The sequence below is a fragment of the Centruroides sculpturatus genome, unplaced genomic scaffold (assembly GCF_000671375.1).
Source record: "Centruroides sculpturatus isolate CEXI.00-Female unplaced genomic scaffold, Cexi_2.0 scaffold809, whole genome shotgun sequence".
Taxonomy (NCBI): Eukaryota; Metazoa; Arthropoda; class Arachnida; order Scorpiones; family Buthidae; genus Centruroides; species Centruroides sculpturatus.
Genome location: NW_019385083.1, coordinates 317,180 through 332,219, shown reverse-complemented (window position 1 = coordinate 332,219; position 15,040 = coordinate 317,180). Strand labels below are relative to the sequence as shown.

The following is a 15,040-nucleotide window of genomic DNA, read 5'->3' as shown; positions in this document are numbered from 1 at the left end:
ATGGAATACTGCGGGTATTATGGAACCACTTTATTTCGAACTGATAATAAAGGCGAACTGTAACGGACTGTGGCTGAACTGAACTAAGCACATCCATAGCAAGGAGAAAACCCGTTTCACTTCAGTTAAATGGTTGTCCGTAGTGAATCAGCAAATTTGTGTTTTTCAAAATTCGAAAGTTTTGAATGCTAAGTGAATTTAATTATTTTTAAAATATAAATCGTGTAGTTGTAGGTTCACTGGTGCATGTATTCCGTTCCAGAGACTTAGGGGTACATAGTAATCTGTGATGATCACGTTTTTTTAAAATTTGGTCTTGACAGACATAAGTTAATTCAAGATGGCGATTCCATTGGTGCTTTTAATATGGAACCCAACTCCTCCGAACTCTATTTGTAAGCAGACATTCGTCCGGAGCAATTTGTGAAAAAAGTCACTAGGTAGAAAGCCAATTCTTCCTGAGAATATCGAAAAAGAGCTGCTGGAATATATATTGTTGATGGAGATCATATATTTCTATTAGAAAAGCATTTTTTCGATAAAATACATTGGAGTAAATAACTAATTATTTAACATTCTTTATACTTCCCTATTTGTTTTTGGATACATTAAAGCATTTTTTTGAAAACATACAGTAAGGTTCCATATTACCATCCGATTTACTCTAAGTCTACTTTCTTACTTTTTGTGCAAAAGCCTTCAAAAACCATACTTATAGTTACACTAGCGAAAAATCCAATTAGGAACATTTAGTTTAATTAATAGTTACCAGTACTTTTCGCACAAAAAATGTGGGTGTAGTTATGATACCTTTTTACAATTCACTAAAATGAAAATGGGGTTCCATAATACCACCTTCTCCTCTAATATAAAAGTTGTAATCTCTCTGTGTGTATTACTTATAACTCCTGCACTTTTTGACCAATCCAGATGAAATTTTGGTTATATTCGCTTTATGTTCTGACGGAAACTATAGGCTACTTATTTTGCGGAAATATTAGCTATAGAATAAACGTTTTATAGATTTCGGATCGGCAATCGCTCCTACGTTGCAAGTGAACTCATTTAGTTCATGCTTGACGACGAAATTTCCCTTAAGTTTCATTTTTAAATATTTTGGCAAATGGAGTATTTTAAACTTATTACTTCATTAAATTTAAAATTTAACTTTAAAAACAGACTCATCGTGTCACTTTTAAAACAAATTTTTAATAACCGTTAATTATTTAAAAAGTTTAATCCGCAATGGTCATTTTTGTACTATACGTGTGAGATTGCCGAGTTGCGCTAAAAGACAGAATGGAAGAGAGGCGCCATTTCATATGTGGGTGTGATAAACACCGAGTCAGATCAAGTTACAAAAATCGTTCCGATTTATTTAAACACAAAAATAAAGCTTACAGCGATAACATTCTTGGATCTGCAGGTGACGATTATAATCTTTAGATTCTTTCTCTTTTCATAAAGAAAATGTCCCACAAGAGAAGAATCTTTCAGTCCTCTGGAGTCGACTGCCACGGGACGTTGTCGTCTGATGAGAAGGTGATGTCAGTCCAGTTTGAATGGAGAATTCAACAAATTAAGACGCTATACAATGTGAAGTCAGAGAGAAACTGTCCTTGAAATAGAATTACTGTATTATCGTTTTTGGTACCAGATCCACCACTTCGATTGGCTATTTTTCCTTATCCCCACTTTCTAATTGGTCGTCATTCGTTACGAAGTGTAACGAGATTTGAAGTCAGATCGTGGGATGAGTCAAATCAAAATTGACGTTTAATTCGATTCTGATCGAAGATAGTTGATATTAGGACTTACATATAGTCTAATTTTTCTTTGTATAATTTCTGAGAAAAAGCTTCCCTCCTAAATTTAATATTTCCTTTTATGGACAAAAATTTAGCGATTTTTAAATTTTAGCGTGGTTCAGGGACATTTCCGGGGCCTCACATACGTATCGCCTTCTCATTGATATTTCGTGTCTTCTCCACTAGAAGGCTACTAAATTTTCGTAAGTTTTTGCTTACTCGTTAGATACTACTGTATATTTTTACACCGACTGATAAAATGCTCAAGTTCATGTACAAAGAAACGTTCTATCGAAATGCCATTATAATTCTACCTGCACAAAATATAAGCACTACATCAATACATTTTATTACAGAGAAGTTTCCATCTACTGAGCTGAACCTGTTTTTTTTTTTTTTTTACACACGTCAGCATTTCTTAAACTAAGAGGTCGCAAGCACTTGAGGGGTAGATTAAAAATTTTAAACCGTCGCAAAAATTAGAAAACTAAGGTTTATACATATGAAGTAAGTACGATATATAAAGAAATAAGTATTACATATTTATTAATCAGGGGCGGATCCAGGAATTTAATTTAGGGGTGCGCTTCACGTCAATATCGATATCCTTTATACTGTAGTTCTACTATAAAAAACTCTTTTCTACTTAGAATTTTAGGGAGTGTATGCGCACCCCATTAATAATTGTTAATGTTCGATATGTTTAAATTGTACGAAAAAACGTAAATCTTAGATTATGCCATTCAGATTTGTTTTACACCATGTAAGGGAGAATCGTAAAAACTTCAATGTAAATGGGTTTTAAAAATTGTTTTGTTGTAAGGGATTTCAGATAAAAAGTTTGAGATTCTGACTTAGGAGGACCTAGCTAAAAGTATCTATATTATCTCTTTGTTATTGCAATGAGAAGACACTGTGAATACAAAATTGAATTTTTCAATACCGGATATTTGTTTTCTCTTTTATGATCAAATAAAATTAATTTGTAAAGGACAAACATAATTTTATTGTAAAACTAATTCTGATATTGAAATGTTTGAGAAAAATTAATGTAATTGTAAAAAATAAATGTTCACTTCGTATACTTTAAAATCACCTCAGAAATTTTATTACACTAAAAAATATGTTTAACAACATTTTTATTCGATGTGCATATTTACTTACATTGGCTAAAGAAAACAATGGGAAAATGAATTCCCGCTGTATATATATATATACTCTGTTGAAAAAACAAACTGGATATTAAACATTTCAAATAAAAGATGTGATTGATTTATGATCAATTAATGTACAATTTGAAAAATTTTCATATATATATCGTGTGTATATATATAATAGATAATGTATATATACTCGACTTAAACATGAGTTATGCTATTATGAACAATGTAAATTCACATTTAATGCAATAAAACTTCTTTGGACACAGAAATAAAAATATATTCATTAAAATCTTTTATTCTGTTCAGTTTGCCAAGTAAGATTTTTGCCAACTCTAAAAAGTTTATTTACAACAACCAGTAGAATTTGACTTTTAACAGAGCTTATTACTATTGACACATTTTATAAAAAAAATTTTAAATAACATCTTCAAAATGATGCAATGTACTTAAATACTTGACAATCGATATCATAAGTTGAAACCAAACTGAAAATTTCTTGTTCTGATGAAAAATCTACTTCAATAATTTTTAATTTGGAGACTAGGCACACATTTGCATTGTTATTTTAGACAAATAATCATTTGTATACCAATGAAAATTTAAAATGAAATGATATATAAATAAATAAGAATTTCAAATTCTAATATTTACTTGTTTCAAGTGTAGTCAGTTAACTTTTTTCTTTTACCTATTTGTACTATGTAACAAATTTATCAAAGAATATCCAATATAATCCTGGAATTTCAGGTTAATTAAACATTATAAAATAAATTTTGCATTTGAAAATAATAATAATTACATAAGTAAATAATATTTGGTCACAGATTTATTTGTTCTTGAAAAAAGAAATATTTTATTTGAGCCAATCAAATTTCATTCATAAAAGTTAAACTTATACGTATAGTAACAACTTATACATAGTTTTAAAGTTTAGCCACATTAGGAACTGTGGACAATATTTAATTATAATTTGCTTTACTGTGTTTGATAAAGAAAAGAATTTTAATCAGAACAAACTCAAACTAGATTTTAAATCTGTTCAAAGTTTCTTCTAATTAAATACAACAAAATGTAATTCTACAGATAAAACTTGTGCTGGTGTTTACTTTAAACAAGGACTTAAAAACAAAAACTATTTTTAAATTAAGTAACAATATTATGAAACCATATGCTTTGATTTCCTACTATTTAAATTTTAAAGTTTATTTCAATTTTTACAGTGCAATATTTTCTGATATATTTTTTGTAAATATATTTAAAATCTGTAACCATAAAATATTAATTTGGTAAATTTGTTTTTTAGTTATAAAAAACAAATGATAACCAAACACATTAATGAATTATAATTATACAATTCACATGAAATGCAGTATAATTGTTATATCTGATATTTAATATAAAAGTATAGATATATTTAAGAAGGCAAAATACATCCATGGCAAGAAAACCCTGAAAAAAATAAATAATGATGCAAAAAAGCCTTTCAACCTTCTAATGAAATTTTTTTCTTAAGAAAGATGGAAAGTTTGATGATGTAACTTTTGACTTGGGTTTATTTTGGCCTTTATTGCTCATTAAACTCACTTCTTAATTTAGATTTACATTACATTCAGACTAAATGTAAAAAGTAATGACTGATGAGATTGTCTGGAAACAATACAAATTACATAAAAATGTTCTGTACAAAACAAGTCAATTAATAATGTTTATCTGAATAAACTTTGTGTATTAACATGTTTTTCTTTAATTATTTCAAAATAGTTTTTTTTCTTTTCGAAAACACTCCATATTCCTCTTAGAAACTGACTAAAATCAGACATAATGAATTACTGTACCTGTTTTGCAATGCTCTGTATTCGATTGCAGATTCACATTTTTATAAAAAGTACACAAAAGCCAAATAATACTAATTACTGTCAATATTTCAGAGGAACCTATAAATGTTAAATAATCATGGTCAACAAGGAGTGTTCTTAAATCCTTTTAAAATGATGAATGATCTACCAATAACAACAAGAAACATATTACATTGTTACAATCATAATTTTCAATCTGTACACAGGTACAAATCACATAATACTAACCACATAGCCACATACTTTTAGTCAGATACCCTATCAGTAATTGTAACCAAGCATACTATTCCAATGCCAGAACAATGTGGCAGATGGTTGGTCTGTCCTAATCATTTTCACTTTATGGGAAGACCACTACTCTGATTTCCTGCAGAACTTGCTGTAAGCATTAATAATATATATAAAATTAAGTATAATAAATATATAATGATAGAGAATAAAGAATTTATTTAATATAACCTACCTAATCTTTCTCCACCACGACCACCTCTGAAATAACTTCCTCCCCCTCTATTATATCTAGTTCCACCTCGTCCACGAAATCCTCCCCTTCCTCTCCATGCATTACGTCTCATCCAACTATTGTTTGCTGAAACTCCAAAAGTTTCTACATTTAATTTCCGTTCTTGACGCCAATCATGACGTTGAAAATTTCTGTTAAAAAAAATTCACTATTATTATCTTTTAAAGTTTTAATGTACGAATAAAAATCTAAATGCCAGATTTTTTTTTGGTTAGACTAACCAATGAAAAGAATAATTTAGTCTAAAGGTAAACAGTTAGACTACCACTTGTACTAATATTAATAATTACATAAATTTTATAATAAAATTTTTGTATATGTATAGAAAATAATGTTAACATCAAGTATTATTAACTTACCCTTTACTTCTCTCTGAGGAATCACAGCTAATTTTATCAAAAAATGAAATATTTTTATCATAATAAACTATTGCTTCTTCTTCTTCTTGGCCTTCTCTACCTTGTGTTTCATTACCAGAATCATCTTTCTTATCATCTAGTTTTAAAAAAAAATTAAACAATAAGATCAAAATAAAATAGTTACAAAATTCTAAATACTTCTTTTCAATTTAAATTTATTTATTTGCAATTATATAGAAAACTAAGTCTGAATTATATTAATTAATAGTCAGCAGAACTCATTATCAGGCTATACCTTGAATAAATAAATATACACTAAACAATTAACTTAAAGTTAATAATGCTAAAATTTGTAATAAGCAATTTAATTACAGTCGACCCCCTATAACGTGCGTTCCTGTAACGACAATTCATATAACGTAGCGAAAAAATTGTAGTAACATTCGTATAAAGTACCTCCTATAACGTCATTTCGCGACAATAGTGGATGAGCAGCCGAACTACTTTCCTCCGACCCTGCGCCACGCTACGGAGCGGCTAAATTGAGTTTGCTATCGTCTGTACAGTATTATATATAAATTAGGTACTGTACATATAATTATATATAAATTAGGTACTGTATATATAATTATATATTAACTTATTGTAACTTTATTATAATTAAATACATAATTTCCGCCGTCTAGCGTGGTGCCACGTTACGGAGATTTTAGGCAATAAGTTGAGTTTATTATCGTCTGTACAGTATGTAAATTAAGTATCGTAAGTCTAATACAGCACTAATTTTATACATTTCTTGTGAAAGAAACACTTCTTAATCAACAGCCATAAAAATTATTTACATTAATGATGTCTCCAAAGGTCAAGTTATTTTTCTGCGAAAAATTATTTATCAGAAGTCGCGGCCGTTTCGTGTGCTGTTCCGCGACGAAGACAAGCTTTGAACAACGGGCGTAGTCGAATGGTGCACACTCAGTAAGTAATCCTATAATTTTTTGTCTATAGCATAGTTTATACAGATTATTCCTAAAAAAAATTATACGTGTTTTGGAAATGTTCAGTGGAATTAGTCTAGAATCGGTTAATTTTATAGAAGAAAACCTTTCAAACAGCCTTAGTCCATAAAGTTCACACCTATCGGGCTGCGATTGTCTCATGTATTTAATCATTCCTACAACGTAAAATTCGATTAGCGTGGAATGTATCTAAGCGTTATAGGGGGGTCTACTATATATAGATATTGCAGATAGTCTGATAAACTATATTTACCATCATAAAATAATTTTAAAAACATTTTAAACTTTGAAAAAATAAATTTTAATTTTTCATGTCAATAGGAAAGGCTTGTGTGTCCTCCCCCTTGTTCCAATCACTGATCTACAGGTCTAATAATTTTGATACACCATTTAAATTCTCAAGCTGTTCACTTTATATATGTTTTTGTACATATTTTGGAAAAGTAATTTTCTTTTTCTAACAGCTTTTGTATCAAACATGAATTCTCTTTATTGTCTATATAACATTGAATTACATTGTAAACATCTATATTCTCAGCCTGTAGTGAATTTCAAAACATAGAAAGTGATTAACATTATGTCTTTTGTGTTCTTTTTATCAAATTTTGATGTTTCCACTATGTTTTTTTCCCTGAGATGTGTTTTGTAAGGAATATACAACTGTATTCTAACAAAATAGTACAAAAATAGTATTATTAATATATATTTACTGAATATTTTTGAATCTAATCTCACAAACTTTCTAATTTATTGACAAGACTTAGGATACTTAAGTTCACAATTTTATATATATTTTATTTATATATAAAATAAAAATAAATTAATTTATATTAAGTGAGATATCCTTTATTTCTTTTATGTCAGTTGGTGTGAAGAGACATCAAGAAATAGTAAATGTATGCAAAAGCTAAGTATCATAATATATATCAAAACTCTAAAACTGTATATATTTGTAAATACATTTGCTCACCTGCACATCGAATTCGATCACCAGTCTCTTCTTCATGATAAGCATGTAACTGATTTCCAGTACTAGCAGAAGCTTGAATACCATCTGTCAATTTTTCTCCTGAAGATCTATCTTTGTCCTCTGCTAAATGCCTTCCATCCTCTATGTAAATTTTTATTTTAAAATGCATTAACATCTGAACATCAGTCACATTTACTTTTAATAATTACATGTAATGTATATCATATAAATTCTTTTCATGATCAAATACTGTATTTTTGTTTTCTTGTAAAAAATTATCAAATGCAATTTATTTGTTAAGACATTTCTTTGTAATAAGGTCTTACTAGATTCTGTCACTAAAAATTTTCTTTGTTTTTTTTTTTTGTTATTTTATGCATCATGATTTATAAAATTTTTTAATGAAAATTAAACTATGTTCAAAATAGTGCTCAGATAAAAATTAGTGCTCGCATTCATTCACAGAAAAAATATATATAAAAGAAGCTTAAAACTTAAATTAATCAGTATTTGCACGTCATACTGTATAACTAAAAATGAAATAACTTGTTGAATACTAACAGCACCAATTTTTAATAAATAAATGCTTTCAGTTACAGTAGTAACTATTGTCAGGCTACTTATGTAGCTGAAAATGTTTATTAAAAATTGATGCTAGATTTTAAAGTTTATGTAATTTTTTTTTCTATGTTAACTAGTTATGTATATTTTTATTACACTTATAAACAGATCAAGCTTTATAAATTAAATATCACTATATATTACAGTAAAGCTTGAAATGTTCCATGGACTTATTAATGTCCAAGGAATAGAGAATGTGTTTTAAAAAAAGCAGATAATGCCATCTTAGAATTTATGTTAATAGCCATCATCAACACATTGAACTGAAATTGATGCATCACACAGCCCACACTATGGCTGGTGACACAGATAGTGATAATCCAGATTCAAATCACTCACTCTCCTAAACTTGTTAAAATTCATTCTAGATGATATTTCATAATAATACTGTAATATCATCAAGAATGCCAAAAAATAAAATGAAATAAACAAAAATATAATTTTTTTTTTAACATATAAGTATTAAATTATATATGTATGTCACTAAATTGACAAGCGCTTTCGATGATACACACTTTCGTCTTCTTTAGGGATCCTATATCCACCATTGAAAAATCGGGGGTTTATTCAGTCCCATTAGAGAATGTTTTAGGTGGTCGCACCCATTATATTGGTGCGACAACCAGAATGTTATCTAACTATATTTTAGAACATCAATATTCCATCAGGGAAGGCAGGAATGACACATAACTCGCCAGAATGGTGCTACAACACAAGCATACCCCTCTGTGGAACGAAGTATTAGTATGACCACTTCGGTCATACTAAGACATTGCAACAACAAAAATCTTGTATATATCTGGGAAGCCCTCATCACCAACATATTAAAGCCCTGCAACACCCCCACACTTGATATGCCCCCTTTGTGGATCAATTTGTACAGCTATATAAAACATTGCAACTAAATCCACAATATAGAGGCATCTAACGCATTCGCATTATAAACGCGCGTGTTTTTGTTTAAATATCTTCTTGTGTTCTACCGTTGCTGTTATTCCAAAATGTTAATTATGATTGGAATGTTTTAAAAATTTTTGTATTCGAAAAAAAGGATCTTATATCTTCTAATGACCTGAAGAAGACAAAAGTGTGTATTGTTGAAAGCACTTGTCAATTTAGTGACATACGTATATAATTTAATGCTTATATGTTAAAAGTTTTTCGTAACAAATGATTAGCGTGCTGTCTATCACAAAAATATAATAAACTCAAAAAATGTTTTTTGAGTTTATTATATTTTTGTTTATTTATTTTATTTTATTATTTATTTTATATATTGTATCTTCATAATCTATAAGGTCCTGACCTTATAGGTTATGAAAATATAACATGTAATAACAATTTAAATTGTATATTCTGGTAATCTGGAATGTTTTAAATATTTTTTGTTCTACTCAAATGCAAATGTTGTTCATTTGTAAGTTTATCCTAAAGAAGGTTGGTCAAATAAGGCTGAAAACATTACAGATTAACACGTTCACGGCGTTACAAGGCACATGTGACTCATATGGACATGTCTAGTTATGGCTACAGACATAATTGCTTGTTTTTCCCGTGGGGCAGCACATATGTTTTGATAACATAATTCTACAAACATTATATTTTATATATCAATATTATTTTATTAGGTGCAATAAAATATATTCATTTAATAATACAAAGCAAGGGTGACTCATGCTGCCCTGCATTAAAATAGACTATGAGTCACGGGTGACTCATAATGCCCAGCAGCTGCCTAAACGTTTATTTACTGACACTGTGAACATGTTAAAGTGATAAATGCAAATAATTTGATGAGTTAAAACATTAATTTTAATCTATTAATCTTAGTTCAATCTCTCACTACCCCCAAAATGCCCCAATATGGTGGAGGAGCAAAATATATCACAATGCAGAAGAAACTTGTTTTAAGTGGTTGCAACTAGGTGGTCCTATTGGAAGACTTGAAATACATAGAAATTAGGGACTTGATGCTTTGTTCTGGATGAAAGTGGTCCTTATGAGCGATAGCCTTTTAGAATGGTTTCATTGTACATTGTACTCAGGGGTTATGCTGCATAGTTCTAAATTTGCCATTGGCAATATTTTTATTAAAAAATATGAAATAAATTGAAGACAGTTAACTCAGCTGTCAAAATTTTGGAGTAAAGCAATGAATCTCAAACTGTGGGGAATATCTCTCTAATGCACGGGTTCCCAACCTATGGGTAGTGACGGGCTTTCCGTGGGGTCGCCAACTTATACAGTAAACTAAAAAAAATATTCACTATAATGCAATTTTTATTTTTAATGGTGTCTTGAAGTTTGAATAATTTCATATATTTTTTTAAAATTAAAATAAGTGTAATCTAGGTACGCTATTCTGTCACAGTTGGTTGAAACATGTGTTGAGAGTTTGAGAGGAATAAATTAAATGTTGAGAATGACATGAGATTGGCGTTAACAAAAACTCACCCACGAATTTTGAAACTGGTTAATAACATGCAATTTCAACCATCGCATTAAATTATTAAACAATTTAAAATAAAATTATAGTAAAAAAACTAATTTTGTTGTTTTTTTAATTACCTTATTAAAAATGCCTTTTTCAATTGTATCGGGGTCGCGGGACACTTGGCTTTTATAAAAAGGGGTCGCCACCCGAAAAAGGTTGGGAACCGTTGCTCTAATGGAATGAGATCTTTTCTAGGAAAGCATAAAGATATTACTATAAGTTGTGAGTACAACTCTTACATACACTCAATATTCCAACCACTATTTTATATATAATATAGCATTAAAAGCATTTGCAACTTCTGTTTTTATTTCATTAAACTTACTATATTGTAAGTTATCATTGCAGTTATGACCACAATGTAATCTTCATCAAAGTTTGCTTTCATTTAGCAGTAAGTAGGATTTCTCAAACGGGATCCTAGCTGTTTTTTTAACCCGGGAAATATCCCAGGAAATTCTGCAAATTTCTTAAAGTTCACTTTTTCTTTTTATTGTGTCAGGGTTGAGAAAATTTTGCAAATAGATAGTATAATTAACTCATAAACTGTCAGAATACAATATGCCCAGTAGCTTCAATAACTGCATTATGCCAGGTTGTGCAAATTGGGCAAGGATACAAACGACTACAAAATCTGTAAGTATGAAGTTTTTCTTCATAAACCTGATTATTAAAGCCTAAGTAACTGCCAAATTATTGGGCTATAAGCTTGATACCACTATTAAAGCAGCAAAGATAGACAAATCAAGAATATTTGAGAGCAAAAGAAGTGATGCAACGCATCTCAAAAATTAACTAGAAGTCTTCCAGGTTACAAGTGAATAAACACATCTGTCTTCTCTTAAATGCATTAAAGATGATTCCATCCATATCCATTGAATTGGAAAGGGCATTTTCAGTAGCGGGACTTTTCATCATTAAAATAGTAACCAGAGTGAGTGATCGAAGTATTGACCATCTTTGGTTTTCAAAATCTTATAAAAATTTACAATAATATTTTGTATTATGTTTTATTTAAAAAACGAAAATTACCTTCTAAGTTAGAAGTTTGATGTACATTCATTTTTTCTTTAAATTTTCAATTAAATTCAAAGGCATTTGTTTTTTTTGTAAGCAGTTTCCAACAAACTTTAAATTTTTCTATTTGTGAAAATTTCTACGTAATTCAAAGATAATTTTAATATATATTTTACACTGCATTAATATTATAATTTTAAAGGTTGCAGAATATATTAAATTACTTATAAAAATGAAAAATAATTATATATCATTTGATTTCAAGATATTTTTATATTTTAAAAATAATTAATTATATCCAGGNGCTGCTCACGTTGTTCAGTCATTTTCCAGCTTAGTGAAATCCGACGAGAGCGCACTACATGACCTCACTCATAGGCCGATTGCCAACGACTGACGCTTCCTGCAGGCGGGAAAAAATTCAGGGCTGTGCATGACTGTCCCCTCCACAACTCCACCGAAGGAGGCCTCTCGCGCATCATTGGTTTACGCGGAAAAAAAAGGTCCGATACTTTTTGAACAGACCTTGTAATCTTTGGCAACACTAACAACGAAAACTTGCTTTAATTATTATTTGTATTTAATTGGAGATTTTTAGTTTTGTCATTAGTTTGAATTCCTTACAGAAACATTACAAAGTCATCAACAATTAGTGAATCATATCTCAATAGACTAATTTTTAGATTAGTTTCACAACAGTCCAATTTGTCATCAGTTTCATTTTGCCATCTTTGATAATAATAATAACTGTCCCGTGGTCACCACCTGGTCATATAACTTCTAACAAATTTCTTGATAAGGATAACATTTCATTTGTCATATGGCATATTTTGTAATAATGCATTTTTATAGCACATACAACTGCATATTTTAAAACAAATTAATTTTAACAAATACTGAAATATTTCAGGATTCTTATTTGAAATTAAATTTTTTGATAATATCTAAAAATTGACATTTCCAACTATGAAATATAATGCTGTACAAAGAATAAATATTTACTTTCTTACAATGTAATTACTTATATTTTCATAGCTAAAAATATATAGCCTACTGAATGAAAATAAAGTTTTAATAAACTAAATTATAAATGAATATATTTAAAAAGTTATACAAATTATTATCTTGTTACAAACCTAATTTCGTCTTTGCAAGCTTCCCTTCCAGTTCTTGAAACTCTGCATTAGCCTGCTCAAAATCATATTCACTTTCAAACTGAAGAATATTTTTCTGTCTACCAGAATAATTTTGACGTCCTCGTTGATTTCTACCACGTCTCTGATTTCCTGATAAAAAATGATTTTGTGTAAAACTCTAATAAAATCAATATTTGATTAACATTTGAGATTATACAAATCTCAAACAAAGAATTCAAAATTTGATAAAAGGTCCAGAAACTTTATAAATACAAGAAAAGTTCTAGTCCCCAATCATGACCATAATGATAAATTACAAAAGATAGTAAAATGATGTTAAATGAAGATTGGAACTATTACAAGGTGTGTTCAAAAAGTATAAGACCTTTGGTCGGCAAAAATAAATTTATTGATTTTGATGTACAAAACCCTAATCCCCTTCAAAGTAGTTTCCTTGGTAATGTACAGTCAGTCAGTATTATTTATTAAAGTACAGCGTACATACTTGGTGTCGCGTTAAGCATGACCAAGGTAGAATACAGGATATATAAAGATATGTGACAAAGTAGTGACAATACAGTAGAGTGATGTAAAATATAATAATAATACGATACACAGAACAAACCTAAGTATTACAGAATACAGAATAAAAACAAATCAATACAAATGCAATACATAACAGAACAGTACAATACAGAAATAAAACATGACAAGACAATAAAAGGTACAAAGACATGTAAGTGATGTAAAACCAGAGTAGAAGTATATGCATAGACAGCAGTATGGCTGGGAGTAACATGTTACAAGATTAAGCCGTTACAAGTGACAATTTGCAGAATTTCTTCGCCAGTCTGGAGAAGGCGAGATAGATATCCTTGTTAGCAAGTAGGTCGGAGTGACGGCATGGCCAAGTGGTGCCAAGGCTCTGTGATAGGATTCTAATCTCCAGTCGCTCTGCTTCAAGAGTGGGACAGTCAAAAATGTAATGAGTCCCGCTGTCCTCAACTTGACAGAAAGGACAAAGACGTGAAGGATGGTTAGTGAAGCGGGAGAGATAAGCACTGAACTTTCCATGTCCAGTGAGAAACTGAGTAGTATGGTAGCTCGGCGCAAACCAGTCAAGCTTCATAAAGTCACTAATGTTTGGAATATAGTTATACGTAATGCAGGTGTTATTACTGTTCCAAATGCTTTGCCAAGTAGAGAGGGTGTCCCTCCAGAGGAGCTGGCGTAAGGTGTGCTTGCTGATCTTGTCGTAGATGATGGGGATGGTATTGTCCGTGGTGGCTGCTTTGGCAAGCTGGTCCGCACGCTCATTACCAGGAGTGCCCTGATGGGCACGAGTCCAGGTAATGGAGATGGTATTACTAGTGCTGTTGATGATGTTCCTGATCTCAGTGGCGAGAGTGTGTAGATTATTGCCCTTGATTAAGGTGTGTGCGGATAAACAGTCAGTGATGATTTGGATGCAGCTGGAGGAATAGTTGTTTGTAGACCAGAGGAGGGCCATTTTAATGGCAAGAAGCTCAGCTTGGAAAACAGTGCATAAGTGGCTGAGACGATATTGCTGGGAGTATACTTCAACCTGATTGATGTAGGCAACAAAACTGCAGGCTACAGAGTCGTGAATTTTGGACCCGTCTGTGTAGATTTCCACAGTGTAGATTTGTGAGGTAGAGTTATCGAGGATTTTGAGATCATTTTCACCAAGAATGGTATTAGAGAATGGATATGGAGACTCATAATTATGGCAGTTGATCAAACCGGCACTGGTATTAATTTCTTCTCCTCGTTTGATGTTTTGTAGCTTCCTGTTGAGCTGGATAATCAGGTCAATGGGGGGCTTCCTGGAGATGATTTGAATACTGCGATTTGAAGCAGTACGATAGCATTTAGTAATGAGCATAAGTGCCCGGCGTTGAGAAGAGATGAGTCTTCGCTTTATGTGGACTTTGTTGGACGCCCAACCCCAGCTGCCACAGGCATAAGTAACCATGGGAATATAAATCTGGTCGTAGATTGTGTTCATGGCACCTGATGAGAGACCCCAGGTTCTTCTTGCTACCTGAGCAAATGC

At 30.7% G+C, this 15,040-nt stretch overlaps 1 protein-coding gene across 1 annotated transcript in view; it reads right to left on the bottom strand.

The window, feature by feature from the left end:
• Window positions 1-3,246: 3,246 nt before the first annotated feature.
• The window catches only part of LOC111634408 (protein LSM14 homolog B-like), a 65,119-nt gene continuing 53,325 nt past the window's right edge, over window positions 3,247-15,040 (bottom strand). Inside the window, exons 6-10 of the mRNA XM_023379170.1 lie at window positions 12,964-13,113; window positions 7,696-7,836; window positions 5,710-5,845; window positions 5,291-5,481; window positions 3,247-5,206 (exon numbers count right to left, since the gene is read on the bottom strand). Of these exons, the coding sequence (XP_023234938.1) occupies window positions 5,163-5,206; window positions 5,291-5,481; window positions 5,710-5,845; window positions 7,696-7,836; window positions 12,964-13,113 (662 nt within the window). The 3' untranslated portion in view covers window positions 3,247-5,162. The remainder of the gene's footprint in view (window positions 5,207-5,290; window positions 5,482-5,709; window positions 5,846-7,695; window positions 7,837-12,963; window positions 13,114-15,040) is intronic.